This window comes from Nuphar pumila, chromosome 15 (genome assembly GCF_984573655.1).
Source record: "Nuphar pumila chromosome 15, dmNupPumi1.hap1.1, whole genome shotgun sequence".
NCBI lineage: Eukaryota > Viridiplantae > Streptophyta > Magnoliopsida > Nymphaeales > Nymphaeaceae > Nuphar > Nuphar pumila.
This window is the reverse complement of record NC_143263.1, coordinates 4,269,093-4,295,824: the sequence shown is the minus strand read 5'-3', so window position 1 is coordinate 4,295,824 and position 26,732 is coordinate 4,269,093. Positions and strand designations below refer to the sequence as shown.

Genomic DNA, 26,732 nt, shown 5'->3' with positions numbered 1-26,732 from the left:
ATGCAGATGGGGTGTCAATGGGTGGGACCTTCGCTAGACCTAGTGGACCAAACCGTACATGATTTTGAAGGACAGATGATGGGTCAGGAACAATTCCGACTGCATCTATCATTGGCAGTCCTGTAAGTAAACCAGATTCGGACCAAACCTGGTAAAATAGGAGTTTTTTTTTATGTCTTTTATGTTACAGATTTATGGATTTTAATCAGAGCTGAGGTTAGATGGATGATGATCAGGTGATAAAGGGACCATGTGGGTTGGTGACCATTTCCACTCTTCCCATATACTGTATTACAGTTTGCCCAGAGTGAGAGATTGTTAGGGACCATCTCCACTCCCCTCATATTTAGTATTACAATTTGCCCAGAGAGAGAGAGAGAGAGCCGAATCAAAGATATCAACATTACGACAGGTTCAACAGCCGTTGAAACCGACAAACAAAACAAAGAACACATAAGCTGAGAGAGAGAGAGAGAGGTTCTTGGCCATCATATCCTCGCTCTCCCCTGATACAAAGATCTCCATTGTTGAATCTTCTTCCCACTTAACAAATTCCAACAAAGACCGAGGACGGAGACCCACCAACAATTGCTTTTTGGGCATCTGTCATCTGGGTTCAACTCAGAATCCTCTCTCCATCTGAGAGAATGGCGACCCTCAATCCAAAATCCCCACAAAACCCACCAAAAAGGCTGCTCTTATCTTTCAGGCTGCCTTACTACACTCAATGGGGCCATAGCCTTCTTGTCTCAGGCTCAGAATCAATCCTCGGATCGTGGAACGTGAAGCAAGGCCTGCTCCTGACCCCTGTTCACACCAACAACGAGCTTCTTTGGTGTGGGACTCTCAGTGTTCCCGTTGGTTTCAGATGTGAGTATGGTTATTTCTTGGTGAACGATGAGAGGAATGTGTTGAGGTGGGAAGGGAGCTGGCACAGAATCACCCTACCTCCCGAAATTCAGGACGGAGACGTCGTGGAGGTTCATGATCTCTGGCAGGTTGTTTATTTTTTCTTTGTTTTGTTGGTTTCTTGCTTGCCCCTTCTCCCATTTTTTGTTGCTAGTTCGTATTGATGTTCGGTGTTCATGCATTATATCATCTTGTAGTTATCTTTTGTAGCTTTGGTTCTAGAAGCACTTCCTGTCTTGCTGGAATTTGCTGCTACTGTCTACTGTATGTACAATCTAATTGGAAAACATATGCAAGTTGTATCCACTAAATCTGACCTCATAGATGTGTTCAGCATGGTTTGTTTGCTAGGGATTGCAATTTGGATAATCTTTTTTCATTGTAAAGTATGAATTTTTGAGTTATGAAAATTTTAATACACGGTGGGTCGTTGATTTATGAAGCCCTAGGAAAACCAACTTATGATACAAACCTTGTTTTCTGCTAAAGAAACTATGTAGATCACATCTATAAGATGTCTACCAAAAAGGTGGGGAAAAAGTAGTGTTTTATACTAGATTGCATGTACAAACGGCTGTAGAAGAATATATATATATATATATATATATATATATATATATATATATATATACAGAGAGAGAGAGAGAGAGAGAGAGAGAGAGAGAGAGAGAGAGAGAGAGAGAGAGAGAGAGAGAGAGAGAGAGAGAGAGATGCAAACATGCTAATTGGAGTTTTTGGGATTTTTTTGTTTTATTTTAAAATTCTGACCATACAGATGTGATCTACCTACATAGATGTGTTCAACATCACTCATATATATATATATATATCATGGCCCTTAGTATAAAATATAAACCCTCCAACGTTCCATTACAGTTTTGGGAAGAAACTGAAATTTTAGATGGGTTTTTGATACTTAACCTCCTAATGAGTAATGACAAACATAACCCTTCAGTATTAGAATCCTGATGAAGTTTTGGCAGCTTCTTAGATTACATTGGGTGGAACTTGGAGGGTATTCTAGTTGAACTCACCTCATCAAGATTGTGGACTTGTGGCAATCGAGAAGCCATTTAATTCATTTTACTAAAGAGATTAACGTTACATTAATCCTATATATGTATATAACAATGTCAAAAACACAATATTTACAATTCTTTCTCACAATGAGAAAGTTAGTATCTCACTGTGCAATGAATCTTGAAGCTTTGTTTATAGGTTCGGAACTTGATATCCAGATCAAGTGGGAAAAGAGGGAGTCAGGTTTTGTGTAGCAGATAACATGTGGCTAAGACATCTACACTTCAATCAAGTTTCCTGGTTCTATCCATGGGTTGTTTTGAAGCATGTATAGTTGAGCTTGCAAGTTGCAGTGCGGCCATTTATTCATACTTTTTCTCAAGATCAATCTTCAACCATAATATAAATTCACACATCTGCTTCAACCTACTCCATGCGATTGTCATGACAAACTAGCTCTGGATAATAGTGGGTGCCAACCATGACACTGACATAAATTGCCAATTGAATAAAATGTAGATAGTAAACCCCAACACCACATGTTTTGATATGATTTTTTTACTGAGAAATGATAGATCTGAAATGTTAAAAATAAAATTGTATTCAAATACCTGATAAGGGTATTTTTGTCTTTTATCATGTAGTATAGTCCACTAGGGACTGAAATGTAATTTAGCATTATAATAAATAAACTGCCCAACAACCATATTATGACTGTTAGGTACAACAATCAAAATATGACTATTTGGAGGCAGTCCAACTAGACGTTGGACTGCCACTCAATTATGACTGTTGGAAGGCAGTCCAAAGAGCTGGACTGCCTCCCATGTGCTGGAGTGAGGCTTTATAAATAGAGTCTCACTCTCTTGTTATTCCTCAATGCTTTTAAAAGCATTTGAGGGTTTTCTCTAGAGTTTTTCCCCATCTTGTAAGCTTGTATGCTTCTTGTGGTGTTTGATATTTTTATCTCTTTTGAGATTGTATTTGGTTCATTAGTGACCAACCTTAAGTGAGTTTATTAAAGCCCTTTGTTGGCATTGTGTTTGTTTCACTATTGTTCCATTGTACCTTGTTTCATTACACAGTATCAGAGCTAGGCTCTTGAAAGAAGGAGAATCTCGTGAAGGAAGTGTTCTTCGATCATTGATCATTCCCTATCTCCTCTATTCTAAACTCAAGTATTCATTATGGAAGAAAGAGAGTCTGCCACCGTCATCACCTACAAACTCAATGAAAGCAACTACTTGATGTGGGTGACGACTATGGAGAATCATATCAAAGGAAAAAAATTGCGGGGTTTTGTTAGTGGTTCTACTAGTGAACCACAACTCAAATTGACTAGAAGAGAAGGAGATCAAGTCAAAGCCTTGTCCAAAGAAGAAAAAAAAATCCTTGGAAGAATACCAAAATAAATTGGAAGATTGAGAGGCAAACAATGCACAAATACTCTCATGGTTTATGAATACCATGGAGTTCAAGATCGCCATCAATATCATCAAATTCAATAAGACATGTGATGCATTGAGCTTTCTAAGAAGTACCTTTATCCAAAAGGATATGGTCAACTTTATTATCTCCAAGACAAGATACATAATTCAAAACAAGGAGATAAAAGTGTAAAAGATTTTTACGGTATTTTATCTCCTATTTGGGATGAATTAATCATGTTGGAACCAAAATGTGAAGATTCGGCTATTGATATGAGAAATACCCAAATCGAAAGAGAAAATCTTTTCTCCTTTCTTTATGGCCTTCGACCGGAATTTGAGCAAGTAAGATCTTCCTTACTTCATAGGACCACTTCTCCTTCTATAAGTGAGGCCCTTGCTCAAATTTATCAAGAAGAGACAAGACTTGGAATGCACAAGTCTAATGATGAGGTCCTTGCCATGGCAAAACCCGAAAATTTTGTGAAAACATATAAACCACCTCACTTTGAGAAGAAGTTCAATGGGGAATGACATAATGGAGGAGGATACAAAGGAAAAATTATTTGTCATCATTGTAAGGAACCCAAACATATAAGACCGGAATGTCCCAAATTTAAAAAGGTGGCCGCCTTAAGTGAAGAACCTCAAGAAAGGGGGCAACTTCAATGAATTAAATCTTGCTCAAATAGCAGAAGCCATATAAACCACCTCACTGTTGGGTGCAGGATCTCCAGTCAGGAAAGTTGATTGGGCAAGTTTATAGACAAGGAGACCTTTACTACATGGATTTCCTGTGTTTACCAAAATACTCGTTTTGTAATCCTGTGAAAGACATTAATATAGATCTTTGGCATAAAAGATTAGGAAACCCAAGTATATCCAAATTATCTCTTTTTCGATTTTTTGAAAAATTTTGTAAAGATAAAAATTTTGTATGTGAAGATTGTATACTTGGAAAAATACAAATGATATCTTTTGGGTCAAGAACCTTTGTGACACATAAAATTTTTGAATTAGTGCATTCGGATGTGTGAAGGTCCCGCTCCTGTTATGTCAAAAGGTGGTTATTCGTACTATGTTACATTTATAGATGATTTTAGTAGACATACTTGGATTTACTTTCTAAAACTCAAATCCGAAGTTTTTTCATGTTTTAAAAACTTTTATAATCTAGTTAAAAATCAATTTAAAACAAATATTAAAGTCTTCCGCTCCGACTCATGGAATTATGCATCAAAAATCATGCCCTAAGACACCTCAACAAAATGAGATTTCTAAAAGAAAACATCGTCATATAATTGAAACTACTAGAACCCTACTTATTTCAAAAGAAATTCCAAATCAATTTTGGGCTGAAGCTGCCCTAACCATAGAATGCATTCTCAAACTTTGGAAAATAAGTCTCCTATTGAAAAACTCTTTAAAATTTCTCCTGATTTAAAAAGGCTAAGGGTATTTGGTTGTAAATACTTCATGCTTCTTGAAAAATATAGCAAACTCTCTCCTAAAACCATAAAATGTGTCTTTCTTGGTTATGCTGATAATAAAAAAAGATATTGATGTTATGATAAAACAAATGATAAACTCTATGTTTCTAGAAATGTTACCTTTCTAGAAAATGACAATGGATTTGATTTTGAAGTTCCTAAGGAAGAATCTGAGTATGCTTTCTTATTTGATTTGTTACCCAATAAAGATATTAGTAATGATATTGAAACCTTCGAGTCTATTAATGACTCAATTAGTGAACCATCTCAAGATTTTCTTCAGTACTCTAGACGAAATACTCGGGAGCATCCATGTGCCCTTGACAGATATAATCAACTAACAAATACTGAAGAAACTAGTGTTAGAAGGTCAGAACGAACACATGGGCCTCCAAGTAGGTTTGTCTCATACGAATCCTTCTTACCAAACTACATGGCATGTCTTCTAGCCATTCATTCCTATCATGAATCATCCAACTATAACGAGGCCAAAAATATAAACGAATGGGTTAAAACCATAAAAATTGAATTAGATGCATTACACAAGGCTCACACTTGGGCAATTCAACCTCTTCCTATCAGAAAGAAGACAATAAGGTATAGATGAGTGTTTAAAATTAAAACAAAAAGTGACGGGTCTCTTGAGAGATATAAAGCAAGACTTGTTGCAAAAGGATATTCTCAAGAATATGATATAAATTATGAAGAGACCTTTGCCCCAGTAGCTCGTATGACTACAGTTAGAACTCTAGTTGTTATAGCATCCATTCGAAAATGGTCGATATATCAGTTAGATATTAAAAATGCATTCTTAAATGAAAACTTAAATAAAGAAGTATACATGGATCCTCCCCCTGGTCTGTCTATTGAAAAAGACATGGTCCTTCGTCTTCAAAAAGCTCTATACGAGCTTAAACAAGCCCTTAAAGCATGGTATGATCGCTTCAGTGGTACGATATTAAAACTTGGATTTAAATCTTGTTACACTGACACTGCTCTTTTTATGAGATCTACAGATATCTCATTGATCATTCTTCTTTTGTATGTTGATAATATGATCATCATAGGAAATGATCAAAAGGAAATTGAAGATATTAAAATTTTGCTTAAAAAATTCTTTGATATGACTGATCTTGATTTTTGAGATACTTTTTAGGAATTCAAGTAGCCTACTCACCAAGAGGATATATTTTATCTCAAATCAAGTTTGCAGCTGATATTGTTGAGCATTCAGGAATCACTGACACAAAATATGCTGATACTCCTGAAATAATAAATGCGAAAATGCGAGCTGAAGATGGAGTATTATTAGATGATCCAACCTCTTATCGATAACTTATTGGATCGTTGATGTACCTGTCCATTACAAGGCCAGATATTGCGCATGTCGTACATTTTGCAAGTCAATTTCAACATGCGCCCACAACCGTCCACATGAGTGCAATATTAAGAATAGTTCGATACATTAAGAAAACTATATCTAAAGGACTATTCTTATCCTCTTCCTCATCCATAAGTCTTATTTCTTACACGGATTCTGACTGGGGAGAAGATCTCAATAACCATCACTCAACTACTGATTTTTGTGTGTTTTTAAGTGATTATTTCATTTCTTGGCGATGCAAAAAACAACAGAAAATGTCTTTATCCTTTACGAAAGTTGAGTACAGAGCAATGGCTACCACAACCACTGAAGTTGTGTGGATGAGAGCACTACTTTCCAATATGGGTGTTGATGTCTCAGAACTTTCAAAGTTATGTTGTGATAATAAAAGTGCCATCTATATAGCCAACAATCACACATTTCACGAGCGAACAAAACACATTGAGATGGATTGTCACTATGTTCGCGAAGAATATTTGAAGGGGACTATTACATTGCCATATGTCCACTCCGAATTTCAGATTGCCGACTTTTTCACCAAAGCTCTTCCACTGCCTCAATTTTTGTATCTTCTTAGCAAACTTTCGGTGATTTCTCCATAAGTTTGAGGAGGAGTGTTAAAAATAAAATTGTATTCAAATACCCGATAAAGATATTTTTGTCTTTTAGCATATAGTACAATCCACTAGGAACTGAAATGTAATTTAGCATTGTAATAAATAAACTGCCCAACAGCCATATTATGACTGTTAGGCACAACAGTCAAAATATGATTGTTGGGAGGCAGTCCAACTAGACGTTGGACTACCACCCAACAGTTTGGAAGGCAGTCCAAAGAGCTGGACTGCCTCCCATGTGCTGGAGTGAGGCTCTATAAATAGAGCCTCACTTCCTTGTTATTCCTCAATGCTTTTAGAAGCATTTGAGGGTTTTCTCTAGAGTTTTTTCCCATCTTATAGGCTTGTATGCCTCTTGTGATGTTTGATATTTTTATCTCTTTTGAGATTGTATTTGGTTCATTACTGACCAACCTTAAGTGAGTTTATTAAAGCCCTTTGTTGGCATTGTGTTTGTTTCACTATTATTCCATTGTACCTTGTTTCATTACAAGAAACACATTGATCGTGGGTGTGCTTTGTCATGTCACAACCTTTGCTAATTCAAAATACCAGTTCAATTAGGAACATTTGGTTCATTGGCCATATGGGAGTCTAGGGTTTACCAGTTGCATGACAAGATCATGAGTCTCTAGGCATTTTATGCAGGTCCTGTTACATAATCCTGCCTGTTAGCCCATCGATCAAGGCATTGGATATACTCTCTTGTGGTAAATCATGCAAGGAAACTGAATTTTAGAAGTATCTTTATTGCCATATTTATTCCTTTTTTTGTCCATTTACTAAATTATGATTAAATATCCCTGTTTATGATAATAAAATCTCATTTTGTGTGCATCTTATATGTTTTTGATCTTTTCTATCCTCTTGTTATTTAGCTGTTTGTTGTTTGAGAGAGATATCTCTGCAATCACCTGTTCGGTTAAATCTTTGGTGATCTTCTTTTTTCAAAATTATGCTGATGGTAGTTGCTGTAACCAGACTGCAGATGAAGCTCTTTATCTGAGAAGTGCGTTCAAAGATGTTATTTTTCGCGGAAGGAGAGATTCAGATTCTTGTGTTGACGAAAATGGATTTCAAAATTCAAAGGTGACTTTGAGCCAGCAAGGTAATTTCTGTCCATGTGCTTATCAGCTTTCTGTCTTCTGTTGGATGAAGGCAATTTTATCAGGTTCCTTTTTCCTACATATAATACTTGTTCAATTTTCACTTGCATTGGGCTCCAAGGGGCAGATTCTGTGTATGTTTATTTCAAAATAAGCTGCCCAAGGTTGGAAGATGGTGCATCTGTAAGTATCTATGACTGCATAAAAATATCGTGTTTCATGTGAACTTTTTTGCCTAACTTTTCTTAGTAACTGTAGCCTTGGACTTAGTACTTCATGTGGTGGATTGTTTCTGGATACTCCAAAACTAGTTTGTAATTGTGACCCTTGCAGGTTTTTGTTACTGGAAGCTCTATCACGCTTGGAGAATGGGAGGCAGAGAATGGAATAGAACTTACACATGCAGGCAAATCCATTTGGCAAGCAGTTTGTGCAATTCAAAAATATGAATTCCCTATAAAATATCCTTGCAAATGTAATTGTGTCCCATATGGACTGAGATGCACAAATACATGCACCAAGTGCATGTGCACAGGAACAAGCACATGTTCATGATGACCTTCCAGTTTGTCCACAACATTGTTTTCCTTATTAACTTCAGCACATACAAATACTGCCAAATGAGTAAGGTGGGAAATTCTGTCCTGGAAATCGGTCCCAACAGAGAACTTGTGGTTGATTCAATCTCAGGAAAGCTACCAAGACATATTTTTATATCTGATGGTGCCTTCCGGGTAAAATGTAGGCCTTGGAGTGTTTCTTTTTGAGACTATGCCATTCAATATGAAACCCCTTTTTCTGAATAGATTTTCCCATAATCATATTAAGTGTTTTTATCGGTTCAATATTTGGCAGGAAACTTCATGGAGAGGTGCTGGGGTTGCTATCCCCATGTTTTCTGTTAGATCAGAAGATGACCTTGGAGTTGGAGAATTTCTTGATCTCAAGTTACTCATTGAATGGGCAGTTGACTCAGGGTTTCGCTTGGTTCAGCTTCTGCCTGTCAATGATACTTCTGTACATGGGATGTGGTGGGATTCATACCCATATAGGTAATAAACGTGCTGTATGGTTCATGGAAAGAACACAAGCAGAACTTAAATAGATTGCACGTGTAAACATGCATATGCACAGTTTGAGATTAATCTTACAATGACTGTATCAATTTGGATTGACTAAAAAATAACTTAGATGGGAACTTGCTATGCAGTTCTCTGTCGGTCTTTGCATTGCACCCTCTGTATCTGAGAGTACAGACACTATCAAAGAATCTCTCAGGAGAAATAAAGGTAAAGAAAGGTACCTTCATTGAGCAACTATCTTCTGGGAAATCTTTTGTTTCATGATTAATTCTCATGATGGCCTGGGTCTGTTTTTCCTTGTCTTTTAATTGCAAAATTGTGCTATTTGGAACAAATCCTGCATATGTTGTGATTATCTATTTGTGACTTTTGCCTTACATATGCTTGCAGAAGGAGATCATGCAAGCCAAAAGTGACCTAGATTTGAAGGTAGTTCAATGATCTTTTTTTTTGTTTGGAAGCACTCTTGTCAATGGTAACTGTAATTGTATTTTATTGCAATTGTACTTTTGTTTGCTTTCATAGGGTGGGGTCTGTGGCGTGATGTGATAATTTATATTTGCACTTTTGCCTGGTTTTCAGCTTCTTGCTTTGTGGGATTTGTTTATTGAGAATGGTGCATTATTGAATATTCTTACATTTTTGACTTGATCAATTTCATTTTGACTCATTCATGCTATGGAATAAATTCAATTCCAAGTGTTTGGCAAAAGATTGCAATTCCTACATTTCAGAAAGCTGGATAAATGTGCTTGCATGCTGCAATGCTCTATGCAATACAAATATGTTTCTTTTGTTTCTCATGATATGGATGATACTATTCATTTTGAAAATTGCCTGACCTTGTTGAAAACCTTTAATTTGATGGCATTAGTGCAATTTACGCAGGACACTGCATTATAGTTAGTGCTAGGCTCCATCCTCTTTTTACATGGCTAATGCAGGATGTGAACTATGAAGCTACCATGAAGGCTAAGCTTTCAATTGCAAAGAAGGTCTTTGCAATGGAGAAGGATGCTGTACTTTCTTCCAGTTCCTTCCAGAAATTCTTTTCTGAGAATGAGGTATGTCAGCTGTTTTTTGGGCAATATCACTTATAATATATGAAGGAACTTTTTGGTCTTTGAGTCCCTACTGTTACATTGACTGCATATGTTCTATGCAGTTGTCCGTCTGGAAGAGGAATTTTATTATTTAATTCTTCTCATGTCGGGCATAACTTTGATCATGAATATTTGCATGTTCATGTAGTCCTTGTTCTTTTTGAACATCAAAACATTATGGGCAGATATGGTTGAAGCCTTATGCAGCCTTCTGTTTCCTGAGGGACTTTTTCGAAACATCAGATCACACTCAGTGGGGTTGCTTTGCCAAATATTCAGTGGAGAAGGTAATTGAAATTTCTGATTTCTTTGTGCAGTATGTCAAAAATTTGCTATGAAGATATGGTGTTGGAGAAACCACTCATATTATGATTCTTTTTGAGTTTAATTTCTTCCTTGATCTTCTTTTTTTTGGTTATTACCTATTCCAGTTGGAGAAGATTGTTTCAAAGGACAGAGTGCACTATAATATTATCTGCTTTCATTACTATATCCAGTATCATCTACACCTACAGGTAATCCATGGTTAATTATCTGAAATGTTTCTACACCCATTGAAAAGTTTCCTGTTCTGAAACTCGTCAAGATTTAGATTTGTCCTGTTTTGTCAGCTTTCAGAAATGGCATCATATGCAAGAAAGAAAGGAGTAGTTTTGAAGGGAGACCTACCTATTGGGGTTGACAGATGCAGTGTTGACACATGGGTTTATCCAAGTCTCTTTCGTATGAACACATCTACTGGCGCGCCTCCTGATTACTTTGACAAAAATGGGCAGAATTGGGGCTTCCCGACCTATAACTGGGAGGAGATGTCAAAAGATAACTATGCTTGGTGGCGTTCTCGACTATCGCAGGTTCCTGCTGATCTGATATGTTTATTTATTTTATGCAATTCTTTTGTTTTCAATGGACAAACAATTGAACATCCTTCTGAGAACTCATCTGGATAAAAGACCTTGTGAGAAATCATATCTGCCTTGAAATGAATCTCAGTATCTTGACATTCTTTATTATTTTCAAAACTGCATCTCATATGCTTATAGATGCCATATATTTATCTGCTGATTCCACTGTATTTATGTGAATCTGTCTTTCTTCTCTCTCTATAGATGGGAAAGTATTTCACTGCTTACAGAATTGACCATATTTTGGGTTTCTTTCGGATCTGGGAACTACCTGAACATGCAATTACTGGTTTAGTGGGAAAATTCCGGCCATCCATCCCTCTTAGCCAGGTATTTCTTTCTATTCCTTTTGTATGAGTTAAATATGAAAAGGAAATTCTCTGCTGTGGGATATATTTCGGTTCCGATTTTCCAAATTGTTATTATATAAAGAATTATATGAGATAGATCATCTACTGACATGTCTGTTTCTGGCTGCATTTTAACTTTACTCTCTAGGAAGAGCTTGAGAAAGTAGGTGTGTGGGACTTCAATCGTCTCGCCCATCCTTACATCCGAAAAGACATATTGGAGGTATTCATTTGAAATTCATTTAAGCCTTCCTATATCCATTGCTTTTTGGTTAATTACTTCAATGGATATGTCAGGAGAAATTTGGACCCCTGTGGACAGTTATTGCTTCAACCTTCTTAAATGAGTACCAGAAGCTCTGCTATGAGGTGATTTGTAGTGATTGCCATTGAGAATTTCTATGTTCTTACCTTTTTTGTCTCCCCTCTTGCTGTGTCCATTTCTCATGCATGATTGTGAGACCAATGAGATGGCTTAGCTCAGGATATAACAAGCGATAAGCATGGTTATACAGTCCCAGTTGTGCATTGCATGGAGACTTGGTTGAGTATGACTTATGGGTTTTGGTTGGTGGCCTTTGTGGTGCCCCCTTTAGCCAATGGGTATAGTCACCACAGACAAATGCTTAACCCAAAAATGGAGCTTGGTCAACTATCACAGATAGAGACGAAAGAAACCAAAACAATCAAATTCAGGATGATTGGTAGTTTAGGAAGCATGAAAAAGATTAAAGCCTTGTGTGTGTTCAGTCAGGGAGAAATCCCTATGTCTACAAAATGCAAGTTATGGAAAATGATCCCTTCATTTTCTGGTTTTAAAGGATCCTTCTTGGATATGTGATTACATCAATAGCTGAAGATTTGCAACAATCATGTTGAAGAGAGCCCGGTGTGGACTGCAACAGCATGAAGATTTTCAAAGATATTCTCTCCTAAGAATTTCTTTGAAACTGAGAAAGTAGCTAGACTTATTTCTGGTTGCAGTGAGAACATGAGATGCAATGAAGATTGTGTTTCCCCACCATTAAATATCTCGGTAAATTTTTGATGCCACAATGGGGGTTGTAAACAAGTTCAATCTCATTTAGTTTTATGGTGTATAACCTTAGACACTTTGATAATACACACATTGTGATATAGGTTGAAGTTTGCGGATGGAAATATGCTCCTGGATTTTCAAGAGGAATTTTATGTTGTGAATCTTCTCAAAAATCAAATATGCACAGCTTTTTGTTTCTTAAAATGCTTTGTATGTGCTGAAACTCTGAAGCTGATTGTGGAAGAAGCTTGAGTCATTTATATTTTTCATAGGAACTATATTCAACAATTACATTCCACCTATAAAAGCGATAGAGTTCCAACCATGAGAGAGATAGCAAAGAAAAAGTTGAGTAGAAAAACTTCATTAACCTTGAAATGAGAAGAATACAATCATACAACGGGACATGCCCTCTACCCCACTACAAGACAATTAACTGTTGACTCTACACTACCTAAGAAAATACAAAAATACCCCTAAAAGGAATGCTACGTATGTATAAATACAAAAAGGGGCAGTACACAAGAATGGTAATATACATAAGTCTCAATACTCTCCCTCAAGTTTGAGATGATGTGAGTGGAATCGTCCCAAGATTGAAAATGAATGAATTAAAATGTAAAGGAACAAGACTCTTAGTGAACACGTATGCAATCTGATCCTTAGAGCCGACATGCTCAAGTGAGATAACTTCATCTTTATAGCCCTTCATTGTAAAGTGACAATCTATCTCAATGTGCTTAGTTCTTTTCTGAAACTCCGAATTCTTTGCAATATGAATGGCGCTCATATTGTCACAATATAAAGAAGTCCGACCATCAACAGGAATACCTAAGTCTCTTAATAGCCACCTTATCCATACAATCTTAGTTGTAACCTGAGCCATAACCTTGTATTCTGTTTCAATTATAGATTTAAGAAAATGAGTTCTTGAATCATCACCAAATGAAGCTTCAAATAGCTCCAACCATAATACCGAAAAGAGGATCACACACAAGAACCACAAGGGTTCATACAACAATACCCAGAAAAAGGTATACAAAAGAGAAGGAAAAAATATATATTTATTGAATGGGTAAAACACCCTTGAAAGACATACAAAGTGAGGGAGCTTTGTCCGATATTTATAATACATTGAAGAGGGGGAGTCGTTGGGAGTCCAACGACTCTCTTGATTTTTGACTAGGTCAAATGTTGACTAGTCAAAGGCCTACAAAGGTATAAAAAAAGAAAGAAAAAATTCTATTCTAACTAGACTAATCATATTCTAACTATACTTAAACAAATCCTAGTTAGTCTAGGATGTTACATATATTTTAACAATAGATAACACAAATTTTTGTTGTTTTGTTATTTTTCCAAGAGATTAACTTCAAAGAAAATACAAAATCCAGTAGTAGAAAGATGATCTCGTGTAGAGCCCCCAATATTAGCATCATAATATGCTCTCAACTCTATAGAAGAAGACAATGAAAAGAACATGCCATAATGCATGATGTCTCTCATATGTCTAATGATCCTGAGAACTACAACAAGATGAACTACCCTGAGGTAGCTTATAAACCGACTAGCTACATGGATTGCATAAGTGATATCTGGTCTGGATATAGTTAAGTATTTTCTTGGTTTAGAAATTGCATATCATTTTCTTCTTGGTATCATCCACATTTTGTAAATCCTCTCCTGTAATAATCATATCATTAACATATAAGAGTGATATGCATTTTCCTTGTATGGAAGATACAAACAAGGCTGGATCATGATAACTATGCTCAAAACTAAGAGATCTGACAACAAAACTGAATTTTTCAAACCAAGTCTGAGGTACTTGTTTGTGTCCATACAAAGCCCTTTTCAACTTACAAACTCTACCCTCGGGATCTGTGTACCCTTGTGACAACTCCATATAAACCTCTTCGTCTAGATCACCATTCAAGAAGGCATTCTTCACATCTAGTTGCCACAAGTTATTGTTTCATTGAAGCTACTACCAACAAGGTCCTTATAATGGTCATATGAGCCACTGGTGCAAAGGTTCCTGCAAAATAAATTCTGTACTATTGATTGTAGCACTTTTTTACTAATCTTGCCTTGTATCTCTGAATCGATCCATCTGCCTTTGTTTTGATCTTATAAACCCACTTGCTCGCAACAATATTCTTTCTAGGTTGAGGCTTTATCAACTCCCATGCATGCATCCTCTCCAGTGCATTCATCTTCTCCGCCATTGCTTGTTGCTACTCTTCTTTTGAAGCTGCCTCTGAATAGGACTCAGGCTCAATATATGAATGAAACAATGCAAAAAATACGCAATGTCTAGGAGAGAAAGACTCCTAAGACACAAAGTAAAGAGAAATAAATATCCTAGAACTTCGACGTACCTTAAGATGGGACGAAGGAGGAGAGCACAAAGTGAAAGGTGAATCTAAGCTTTTGTGATCATGTTTAGTTGAAGAAGGAATTAGATCATGATTGACCTCTATATTTCTACTTCCTCTGCTTTCACTTGATCCAAGAATGCAATCTCAACAATATTTTCATGTCTTGTAGAATAAGTTTATCCAAATTCTATGTCACATAGATGCGGGTGCGGGTGTAGGTGCGGCGATGCAACACTTTAAAAAAACTTGGGCGCAGAGGTGCAGAAGGGTATATATATATATAATTTTTAATAGTTAATAGTAATATTAATGAAATAAAAAGCAATTATCATATCATCAATTCATCATGCATGCAATAAATCAAATTAGCAGAGCCAAACCCAACAGGCTTGAGTTCGGCAAAGGCGAACCTCTGGGTTCAACATAGCCAAAACTAGTAGGGATGAGTTCAATAGAGACGAACCTAGTCAGCCCAGAATGGTTGGATTCGACAGAGCCGAACCTAGCCCATGGGTTCGACACCTACGACAATGAGAGAGAGAGAGAGAGACCTTGCAGACTCAGACGCCAGAGGAGGGGTCGGGGACTGCCGCCTTGGAAGAGGAGCAAGAGAGGAGAAGGGAGAGACATCGGGGTCGGGGGGGGGGGGGGGAGGGTGATGTGCCCTAACCCCCACCCCCCTCTTCTTAGTTTCTTTTGTGGGTCCAAAATGGACTTGGTCAGAGTTTACCAAGTCCATTTTGGATAGATATGACCCTGGGTGCAGTTGACCACACCTTGGGTCATTTTGACCACACCAAGTGCCACACCCGCACCCACGTCACGCCGCGTTGATGCGGGTGTGGCACCCTATTGGGTGAATCCCTATAACACAGTCCAAATCTATTATCTCAAATGGACTTTCTCCTCTTAAACTTCCACATGCTTATTCATTCATTATTTTTAAGAAAATGACACTAAAATGGACAAATCAGATTCATCTCTCACCTTATCCCCAATCTGACTAAAAATAAGGCGTATCCTCATGAAAGACAATGTTTCTAGATATCCAAACTTTTTTTTCAATCGGATCATAACACAACCTTTTTTACCATTTGAAAAACCAAGAAAGCAATATTTAACAGTTCTGAGAGACAGTTTGTCTCTATGTTTATCAGGTAAAAGTACAAAACAGATACACCCAAATACCTTCATCATTCTATAACTTGGAGCCATTCCATATAACTTCTAAAAAGGTGACGTACCCTTAAGAACACTTGATGGCATAGAGTTTATTTGATGGACAACCAACTGAATTGCCCCAACCAAATAAGCTTTCGGCATACAACCTCTAAAGAGAAGAGCTCTCATTGTCTTCAAAATATGTTTGTTCTTCCTTTCATCCACTTCGTTTTTCTCAAGCGTATAAGGACAAGATTTTTGATGATCTATTCTTTTTTCCTGCAAGAACTTCTCAAATACAAAATTGATATATTTACCACTAGAGTCAGTTCAAAGAGTCTTAATCTTAGCTGAGAACCGAGTTTTAATCATGGACAAAACTTTTTGAAGATCTCAAAGAGCTTACTTTTACTTCTCATGAAATATACCCAAGTGTATCTTGTGCAGTCATTAATAAACATGACAAAATATGATGAACCTCCTTTCGATGGGATTGGTGAGGGACCCCACTCATTTGAATGAATAAGATCGAAATGCTACCTAGTTTTCCTATCTCTATCCCTAAATGGATAACCCTTTGTCTGTCTACAACTCTCGCACTCCTTCACATGCATTGACACAACTAACTTCGACCCACTTAAACTATCGACAAACACCAAATGTTGCAACCTAGAGCTAGAGATATGACCTAATATCCGGTGTCACAAAACTAACTCATCCACAACTGTAACTCCTAAACTAACTCTACATCTTCAACCAGTCTAGGTAATACAAGTCTTCCCTTTTATGACCAACCTCAATCCTTCTTCCTGACAGTTGATCTTGGACAACACAATCATCAAGAGAGAAGGTAACAATAAAGTTAAACTTGGTAATTTGGCCAACAAAAATAATATTTATTGCAAGATAATGGACATAATAAATTTATGAAATATTAAATTTATTCTCATGACAAGAATTTAGAGTAATGGATCCAACTTTTGATACTACTATGGAGGAGTCATCCGCAGTGCGAAAGGTACCACAACAAGTCTGAAAATTGGCTAAAATGGATTCATGAGCAATCATGTGACATGGTGCTTCTGAGTCTATCTATCAGCCACCCAAGAGGACTATCAGAAATACCTGCATAGGCAATGTCAGAAGAGGAAGTGGAAACAAAAGAGAGAGTAGGACGAGGGTTAACAATGATTGACTGAGATAAGAGCTGCAACTGAAGAATCTGTTTATGTATCTGCCATATCAACTCCAAACGACTCTCATCAGAATGCTCAAAAGAACTTCCCACAGACAAGTCAAAAGTCTGAGTATTTCACTACCATCCATTTGCCCATTCTTGTCCCTAGGACTCTCTCTAATAGACTGAATTACATAACTTACTCTCTTCTTTCTCAATCCAAGGCAAGATCGCTTCATATGCCTTATTTCTTTGCAATAATGGCATTTCATATCACTCATGTCACCTTTGGATGCTCCTGGCATAGAAATCCTCTTATTACTAAATCTACTATTCTGACAAATAAATATCTGCATGGATCTCATCAAACTTTGTTGAATCAAGTCGAATCAATTCTCCCTTCTCCATCACAACCACAACCACAACCACCAGCCACACAATAAAATTTCTTGCACAAAACCAACAATAACAACAAAATAGCTAAGAACAGTACAAGGGACAACCGATCACCACACCTTCCAAGCCACAAATCTATATCAACTCCAAAGGATTTGTTTCAACACATGATACACCTCAAATACAATGGTATGCACAATATCGGCTCCAATACGTGAAATTAGTCTTGTCCGATTTCATGGGAATGACTTGAATAATCTCCTTCTTTAGACTCTCTAACCCCCCCAAACTACAAATTAAATCCCTAGACACAAATGCAAATGCAACAAAAACAATGCCAAAATACTGCTCACAATAACAAATGCAGCAACCCAAACCACAATATGTTGTAAAGTAGACTAAAACTAGATCATCGGTGCCCAATTTTCGCAACAACAAACTCAACCCAATAGCACGAGAATCAATCAAGAAGGTACTCCACACATAGTATCCCCCTTCCAATATCACATGCACACAGTTTATAGGCAATCAGCACATCAGCAGACAACAAAAATAGGAAAAACCAGTCACTGCCTACTAGAGCACATCCAAAACACTAATAAAACTCAACAAATACGTCGTTGATTGCAACCAAACCACTTCCAATAGGATCCTTACTAAAAAATGACCCAAATGATGCAAATCTATGACATTGAAAACCCCTGATGAGATCAATACCAGTGATTTCTCAAGTCTGGAAACTATTCACGTCATTATTCAGAAATTAAAAAAAAATCCATATAAAATCGAGTATACCTCTGATTGGAATGATTCTTAATTTAAAAATCATCTAAAATCAAGATCTATCAAAGCCCCTACTCAATCAAACCAAACTGCAAAAAATGTATGGATGTCCTCTTCGGGGCACACAAAACGAGCCAGACACCCGAACACACGAGAATGAAGTTTCTTCTTCCTTTTTCCTTTCAGATGATTACCAAATACCTCTTTCTAGGGTTTGGTATGACTCTGATACCATATCAAAGCAATAGAGTTTCAACCATGAGAGAGATAGAAAAGAAGAAGATAAGAAGAGAAACCTCATTAACCTTGAAATGAGAATAATACAATCATATAAGGGGACATCCCCTCTACTTTATTACAGGACAAAAATTGTTGACTCTGCACTACCTAAAAAATACAAAAATACCCCTAAAAGGAATGCTATGTATGAATAAATACAAAATGGGGCAACACACAAGAACGGTAATATACATATGATACATGTCTCAACACCACCCAAGCCTTGATAGAAATATTGAGACAATTTCAAATGTTGTAAACGCCCATGTCATTTTATCCTATAAATGCATGAATTAACAGAAAAATAAAATGGGTAACTATCTTGGTTAGGGGTGCACATGAGCTGGGCTTGAGCTGAGCTTAGGCTTGTTCAGAAAAACACACGTGTACAAACTCGGCTCTGGTCCAGCTTGAGTCTGACTCGGCTCAGATCTGCTCGAGCCAAGTTTTCTTTTAATTTTTTTTTGGAGTGTGTGTGTAGACGGTGAGATTCAACCCCAACACCTCACACACGAGCGTCTAACACCCTACCCACTTGGGTGAAACTACTTTTTGTGCTTTTTAAACAACAAAAATTTTACATATTCTAAGACGTCATTATACAACCACATTAGCCGAGCTTAATCGAGTTTGAGTGCTTGATCAAGCTCGGCTTGTTTATTTTTAACGAGCCTAAGCTTTTGTTCAAGCTCGGCTTGTTTACTTACTCGCTGGGCTCAAACAAGCTGAGCTCGAGCTAGCTTATCTCATTGTGCAGCCCTAATCTTGGGGCTTTTGTTCTCTTGTTCACTCTGTTTCTTGTAGAACAATGAAGAAACTTATTCTGTATTGCTCCAGTTCAAGGAGGAGTGCAACACAGAAAAAAAGATTGCTGCCAAGCTTAAATCAGCTGCTGAATGGTCTTTGTGGGTAGAACATGGGGACAAAATATGCCGTGATCTATTTGATCTTCTAAAGGTAGCTTAATTTATTGAATGTATTAAGGTGATTGATTTGAAAATTTGAATCTATGACAAGCAAAAAAACTATTTCTACCTTTCTCAGTTAAGGATTTTTTTTGGCGTGATTTTCAAGAGTCAGACTTGTTACTTGAAAATGGACTAACTGGTTTTTTATTGCAGAATGTTGTTCTTATAAGGGATGAAGAAGATGCGAGGAAATTTTATCCTCGGTTTAATATGGAAGATACATCTAGTTTTAAAGATTTAGATGATCACAGGTACTTGAATTGAACTATGGACAACCAGTTGGTGTTCAAGTTAGTTGATTAGCCTAATTTTCCCCCTTGGATTGATGCTTTGTGGTGGCTTTGCAATTTATCAGTGTGACATGTTTCTACTGGGTATCGGTTAAGATGTATTGTGTTTCCTCTTTCCTTTAATCATGCTAGTTATCATGTGCATCAAATTAGTTGTGTCTATTATATTTCTTTATTTTTGGGATATTCTATGATTTCTTATCCAATGGAGAATCTAATACCATGCGTCTTTTTTGGTTGATAATGCAGTAAAAATGTTCTGAAAAGGCTATATTATGATTACTATTTCCATCGGCAAGAAAATATTTGGCGGCAAAATGCACTGAAGACTCTGCCTGCTCTCTTGAACTCATCAAATATGTTGGCATGTGGAGAAGATCTTGGATTTATTCCTTCATGTGTTCATCCTGTATTGTTCTTTTTGCTCTTCCATTTGTGGTAATCATCTGCATTTACTTGTTGATCATGGGGCCTTTAACTTCTTGTTTAGGTTATGCAAGAGTTGGGCATAATTGGACTGCGCATTCAGCGGATGCCCAGTGAACCGGGCATCGAGTTTGGTATCCCATCGAAGTATGAGTATATGACAGTAAGTCATAATCTTGGAGCAATGCAAGTGGGCTTTCTGATCTCATTTAACTAACAAGACTTGATAAAGTTATAAATCCAGTGTCAATCAGGTTTGGTGACTATGATGACTTGACCAGATAGATTAAGGTGTTTGATGACCAATTCTTTAGGCATAACTGTGTATTCCAACTTGACTAGCAATTTTCATTGAAGAAACTTTGAGTTCTAGAATAAGCTGTTTCTGATCTTGGCAAAAATTTCTGTCACAATATAGAAACAAAGAAATGCATTTATGCTATATAAATCACTACAAGTAGCAAACGTGCTAATAATTCAGTTAATTAACCACAGTTATCATTTCCCAGGTTTGTGCACCATCTTGCCATGATTGCTCAACATTGCGTGCTTGGTGGGAAGAAAATGATGAACGAAGAGAACGATATTTTAAGGACGTAATTGGAGCTGAAGGTATACCACCTTCTGTTTGTGTTCCGAGTATTGCATACTTCATCATACAACAGCATGTTGAATCTCCATCGATGTGGGCAATTTTCCCTCTCCAGGTATATTTCTAAATTTTTGATATTCGCCGAAAAATTTTTACTGTATCTCAAAAGATACTAGGAGGCTTATAACTTTATTAGAACATCTGTGCATGTGTGTGTGAGTGTGCGTGCTTGTCTTGCAGCATTGACTTTATGAACTCAATAGGATGCCAAATCATTGTGTTAAGTTTATGTGCTTGAAAATTTTGTACTCGTGTTCAGGATATGTTAGCATTGAAAGAAAAATACACCACACGGCCTGCAGCAGAGGAGACAATCAATGACCCAACAAATCCAAAACACTACTGGCGGTATCGTAAGTGGGATACTTTATAATTTCTCTTGTTATATGAGCTTTTACATATCTTCATGCCTAATGGTCATTCTTTTAGAAACTTTAGTTCATTTAGATAAATAGGTTGACTTTTTTGCCATTTTGTTGAAGTGTTAGGCAGTAAAACCAGTGAACATTCAGACAGATGAAGCTTTACGATTTTCTCTTGCTAAGTACCTTGAAATAAAAGAAGAGCTGATGGTGAAATTGAACTTGTTCAGAAATCACATGCAAACATGCCTTGGCTTGACAATTGCATGCAAAAATTGGCTATCGCTGGTCTCATAACTGAGAAGGTTTAACCTTTAATATTTACTCAGGTCCCTCCTTGGTAATCACCCTGGTATACACCTCCACATGATTCTGATGACAAGGTATAGTCCCCAATGGTTGGAAAAATATTGAACACCAGTGTACATGTTTGACAAGTTGTGAGACAGAACTGCTTTGCTTAAAATAACTTCATACCTGTCTTAGCTGTTAGAACAATCATAAACATTCACAAAATTGATGAGTTGGGTCCATGCTTTTGATCTTTTTGTGGTCTATATCAGGGTAACTACAAGGGTAAAGGTGATCTTCGATCTTCCTTTATTCCATTTTTTCTGAATTATCTTCTGATTGTGCCGTGTAAACTCAAGAATTTGGTTATTGTAGAATGACTGACTGACCAACGTCTTGTCTGGTAGGAGCAGCTAGTGCACGTCACCTTGTGTTGGGACGTTGCAGGTTCAAAACCCAATTGTATATTTGTATAACTGGTAGGGGTCTGCCTAACCCCAGCTCGCCTTTCAAAAAAAAGAAGAACGACTAAGGCTTTAAGACAGTAGATAAATAGTCTGTGCGGTTAATTGCATGGAATTATATCCCAAAGAACACAGTATTTGGGATTTAAAAGAAAAAGTATAAACTGCTGAAAAAATGCAATTATATTCAGCTATGGACTTGATTCTGTTTGGAACCTTAGGGAATAATAGGCCCGGTTGAGTTGCTTAACAGCTCATGTACTGATGTACGTACATCTCACTGAACTGCAAAGCATATGTCACTGACTGTCGCTTTTTGAGCCTAACTACTGGTTGGAGACAGATGATCCATTCGGTGTATAAGGCAAACATAAAATGGTGACTTTTTTCTGGGGTTGACAATTTCGGATGTGACTGATTCTTTTTTTTTCGATAATCAGATGTGCCTATGAATTGGTTATGTGATTACAGATATTCTTTTTCATGATCTTCTATAACCGTTGTTTCTTTTGCTTATTAGCTTGTCAAATGAATTTTCAGTATTTTGGAGCCTCAGTGTATGGTATTTCAGGTATGCATGTGAGTTTGGAGTCGCTATTGAAAGACAATGAGCTCAAGATGACCATAAAAAATCTGGTGGTGAGAAGTGGTAGATCATGCCCAGCCGCAGAAAATACTGATACGCACTCGAGCAGTCCAGTCGACACTTTGGCGCAAAAAGTTGAAGCGGTAGAGGTCTGCCAATAAACGATCTACATGGATGCAGTTCGGCAGCAGTTAGGTTTCCAACCTCACATGAATAAAGCATAGGCATAGATTAATATCATTTGTTATTTGCTGTCTTTTCTTTCTTTCTGAATAATGCCTGCTGCTATCATAAACAACGCAAGCCGCAGTTTTTATAAGTAAATATGTAGCAAATTGATTCATCATTTAGAATTTTCCAGAAATTTACTAGCAAAAAGCAGTTTGTGGTTAAAACTATTGATGGTGAACCCACTCGGGTTTTACCTTTGCAGAGACCCAGTTCTGGGCGAGGGTTCTTGGTCATAAAAAAAAGAACTCATTGATCCAGTTCCATTCTTGTTGGATCTTGATCAGTTCAAGTCTGGGCATGTCGAGCATCTGGGTGGCACCCAACCCGTTTTTGCTTTTAAAATATACTTCAAAAACCAAATTCATTGGACTAGGTTCTGATCTTGCCATGCTAGAACCCGATGAGGTCAACGAATTTGAATCTTGTCAAGACATGGATGGCTGGACCCGGTCCACCATGAGCTGGGTGTTTGGATCATCCATGAGCTGACAGGGATCATGCCCGTGCCTGCTGTAATAGTTCAAGCCTGACTGCTTGCGCATCAAGTCGCCAAAGATTGCTTCACTTGGCCAGTCCCGGGCAGTGGCTGTTTTGAAAATTTGCGGGTTCGGATATTCAGCTTGAGTTGGACCGGCTTAAGCAGGGTTTGCAAGTTGGGGTGCAAATGGTAAAGTTTGGTCAGGCCTCCAACCCAAATATGATACCTTATTTATGGATATCGATCTCAAAATAAGACCCAACCATGCATTCAAATTAGTTCAGGCTCATCTGATCAAAGTTTTTGAATTTGGATTCAGACCAATGTTTTTTCTTGGTTTCATTCTCATAATCGATTAATTCTTTTTTTTTTTTTTACTTTTTATGTGTAGCTTGTTTCATAATGGAATCCAATATTATCATACAAAAGTTGAATCTGAATTCAGACCCATTGGTTATTGTTTGGTTCTAGATATAAATTCAAATCAACCATGATCTGGCCCATATCTGATCCATTTGGATCCGTTGCTGCAAGGACCTACAGGGCATGAAGAAGATTTTGCCCTTATTAGGCGGTAATTTATCTGGGAGGGTTGAGCTAGGATTGGATCTGGGTCCAACAGGTCAAACCTGATACTTGAACCAAATATGGATGGCTAGTATATGATAAACCTATTTCATAAACATGGATAAAATATGGAAAAAGGTGGATATTTTCAAAATATCGCTCATTTTAAAAATATTACGCTTTTATCATAATGGCAATATGATTAAAAACATTTTCACAATATCTTATATGCTATTTATTATTTATTCACATTATGAATATATTTTATGTGTATATATTTTTACGTATGCCAAAAATTTTCTAAGATTCTTGAAAGAAAACTACATTTTTCAAAATGTCACAAGATTTTTCCTTGCCCATATTTTACAGATAATGTGATTCGTGGCATCGAATCCTTCACGGCACAGATTCGGATTTTGGACACTGGACCCCAGAGTCTACTTCCAACCGTGATGGGACTACCTTGTATGAGACTTACGGATGATAGAACTATGTGGACATTGGGTCGGGTACCCAATCCAAACTGAGCTGGATTTGGGTTGACCTATCTGCCTGAGGTTTAGTAAGTCTTGTGCCTGACCCGGTCTGAGCAGTAAAGGAGCTGGGTCTGGGTAGGAATAAAAGCTCATCCCAGTGGAACCCAACCCATCACACCAAGCTCGTCCCATTCACGAAAAACCAGCCCGATAAGACCTCGGCCCAGCCCTCCAACTAAAGCTCAGCTGATCAGGTCTGGGTTGGACCTCTTGGTAGGCCTGATACATTAATCAAGCAGCTTGTGACTCTGCTCAATTAGTCTCGTCACTGACTCGATCGTTCTCAGTCCATGTAAGTAGGTGAGCCAAGCATGAGCAATTCGCTTAGCTCAAATGAGGTGAGCATGAATGGAGGGTGTTTGGCATGGGTCAGCCACGTGTGTGTGTGTATATATATGAAAAATATTTGCTACTAATGAAGGTAAGGAATTAATGTGGTAGAAATCATAGGTGCAAGTAGTATCAGCTCAATTTAACCACATAGATGTGGTCAACATGATTTGTTTGTCAAGAATCAAGACTTGGATCATCTTTTTTTAACATAAAAAGGTGATCTTTTGAGTTGTGAAAATTTGGCACATTTGATTTACAAAAAAATAGTTTTTTTTTTAAGAAAAAGAGTGATCTCTACTCATTAGTTTTGAACTACCCCCCCCCCCCCCCCCCCCCCCCCCCCACCCACACACACACACACATATATATATATATATGCTGGTGATGTGGGGCAATTCGTTAGAGAATGCCTACTACTAGTTTTGTTTGGGACAAGTCAAGCTCAAAACAGACTCTATTAGGCATGAGACAGATTACTATTGGCAGGTTTGAAAGCAAGAAAAAGTCTCATAGGAAAACCTATGAGAAGTTTTGATATGATAATCTTTCTAAAATGGAAAATTTCACTTATTTGGATAGCATGAGAAAAATAAAATGAAAAATCTTAAAAAAATGACACAGGAAGAGGGGGTGGTGGTGGAGCTTCTCTGACACAGTTTTCTAGGTGGGTGGTGGTGGTGAGATGGATGGTGGTGAAAAATCATCGTGGTGGTGGTGGTGGAGCTTCTCTGATGCCATTTTTCGTGATGGTGGGTGGTGATTGATGGTGATAAGGGCAGTTTTCTGGGAGGTGGGTAGTGGTGAAAAATCATAGTGGGTGGTGGTGAAGCTTCTCTGTCACCATTTTTTCGGGATGTAGATGATGGTGGGTGATAGTGGTAGTGGTGATGATGGAAATTGAAAAGTCATCATGGGGAGAGCAATTTTTTGAGTGATGGGTGGTGGTGGTGAGATGGATGGTGGTGGGTGGTGGTGGTGGTGAGTGGCCTCACCATTTACTCTTGATAATATCAAAAAGTATATTTGTTAGAAAAGCTCTCTCAGGGATCAATTTTCTCTCATTTGAAAGTATAAAAAAAAAGCCTGTACATATTTTTTATTTTGTATTACTTTTCCTACAACTTTTTCACTTTCAAACGTGCCCCATGTGTAGAGATTGTTGGACTCATTTACCAGGCCATACCTAGAGATGCAAAGTCCGGAACATCCAAAAATTGTAAAACCTCCATCTTGTGTAGAACCCATTTGCATCCCTACCTCCAACCTCTCTATGCCTAACGGTCTCAGGCCGGTCCAAGTCAAGTTGGTCCGCCACCCTTAAATCGAACACAAGAAATAGGACTGTGGGTTCTTCTCTTGCCCTCCTCTTCTGACTTTTGCGTAAGACACGTTTGCTTGCATTTCATGTGATTTTCCAAAACCATATATCATTGTAAGTTACATAGTAAACAATGTCATTTCGAAATCTAATTGCCTCATTTATCACATTTGTTGCACATGAGAAATGAGGCAAACGAGATGAGATTTTATAATCTCATTGCCTCGTTTCTCGCGTTTGCATGCACATGAGAAACGAGGTAAAATGAGAATCGTTCTCTCACCATTCTCATTTGGGGCCAACCAAACGTGACTCTCTCTCTCTCTCTCGTTTTCCCGACGATGGTCGCCACGAATCTCTTCCCTCACAATTTCTGTTGTTCCATACAACTGAAAAATGAAGCTCATTACTGTCAAAAGGCCGACTTCCCCTCTTCTACTTCCCGAAATTCGCGATTTCGGAGATGCCCATCTCCTAGAATCGTGTGTTCTGACAGCAAAACGAGTAGAAAACAGATAGAGGTGAATCGGGACCTTCCACCCTCTCTCTCTCTCCACTAGTTGATGGGAACGGTGTATTTTATCTTAGTAAAGAGGTTTTCATAAGCCCCGCCATTCTTAA

General features: G+C 37.6%; 2 protein-coding genes across 2 annotated transcripts in view; both read left to right on the top strand.

Annotated features, from left to right (window-relative positions):
• The first annotated feature begins 522 nt into the window (after positions 1-522).
• LOC149814194 (4-alpha-glucanotransferase DPE2-like) lies at positions 523-23,012 on the top strand. The gene is made up of 22 exons (XM_089989014.1): positions 523-998; positions 7,829-7,955; positions 8,081-8,136; positions 8,287-8,414; positions 8,558-8,687; positions 8,809-9,005; positions 9,164-9,242; positions 9,426-9,464; positions 9,980-10,099; positions 10,324-10,425; positions 10,570-10,653; positions 10,750-10,992; positions 11,248-11,373; positions 11,542-11,616; positions 11,691-11,762; positions 19,447-19,566; positions 19,731-19,828; positions 20,117-20,276; positions 20,358-20,456; positions 20,803-21,000; positions 21,205-21,298; positions 22,634-23,012. Exons 1-22 carry the CDS (start codon positions 648-650, stop codon positions 22,807-22,809), a joined length of 2,874 nt encoding a protein of 957 aa, XP_089845140.1. The 5' UTR covers positions 523-647; the 3' UTR covers positions 22,810-23,012.
• Positions 23,013-26,375: 3,363 nt separating this feature from the next.
• Positions 26,376-26,732, top strand: part of LOC149814193 (4-diphosphocytidyl-2-C-methyl-D-erythritol kinase, chloroplastic-like) — a 39,150-nt gene continuing 38,793 nt past the window's right edge. Inside the window, exon 1 of the mRNA XM_089988901.1 lies at positions 26,376-26,632. Coding sequence (XP_089845027.1) covers positions 26,453-26,632 — 180 coding nt within the window. The 5' untranslated portion in view covers positions 26,376-26,452. The remainder of the gene's footprint in view (positions 26,633-26,732) is intronic.

Coding starts and splice junctions, on each gene's coding strand:
- LOC149814194 (XM_089989014.1), top strand. CDS start 648: ATGGCGACCCTCAATCCAAAATCCCCACAAAACCCACCAAAAAGGCTG. Junction 8,415..8,557: donor AAATATGAATTCCCTATAAA/ATATCCTTGCAA, acceptor TAACTTCAGCAC/ATACAAATACTGCCAAATGA. Junction 11,763..19,446: donor ACCAGAAGCTCTGCTATGAG/GTGATTTGTAGT, acceptor GTATTGCTCCAG/TTCAAGGAGGAGTGCAACAC.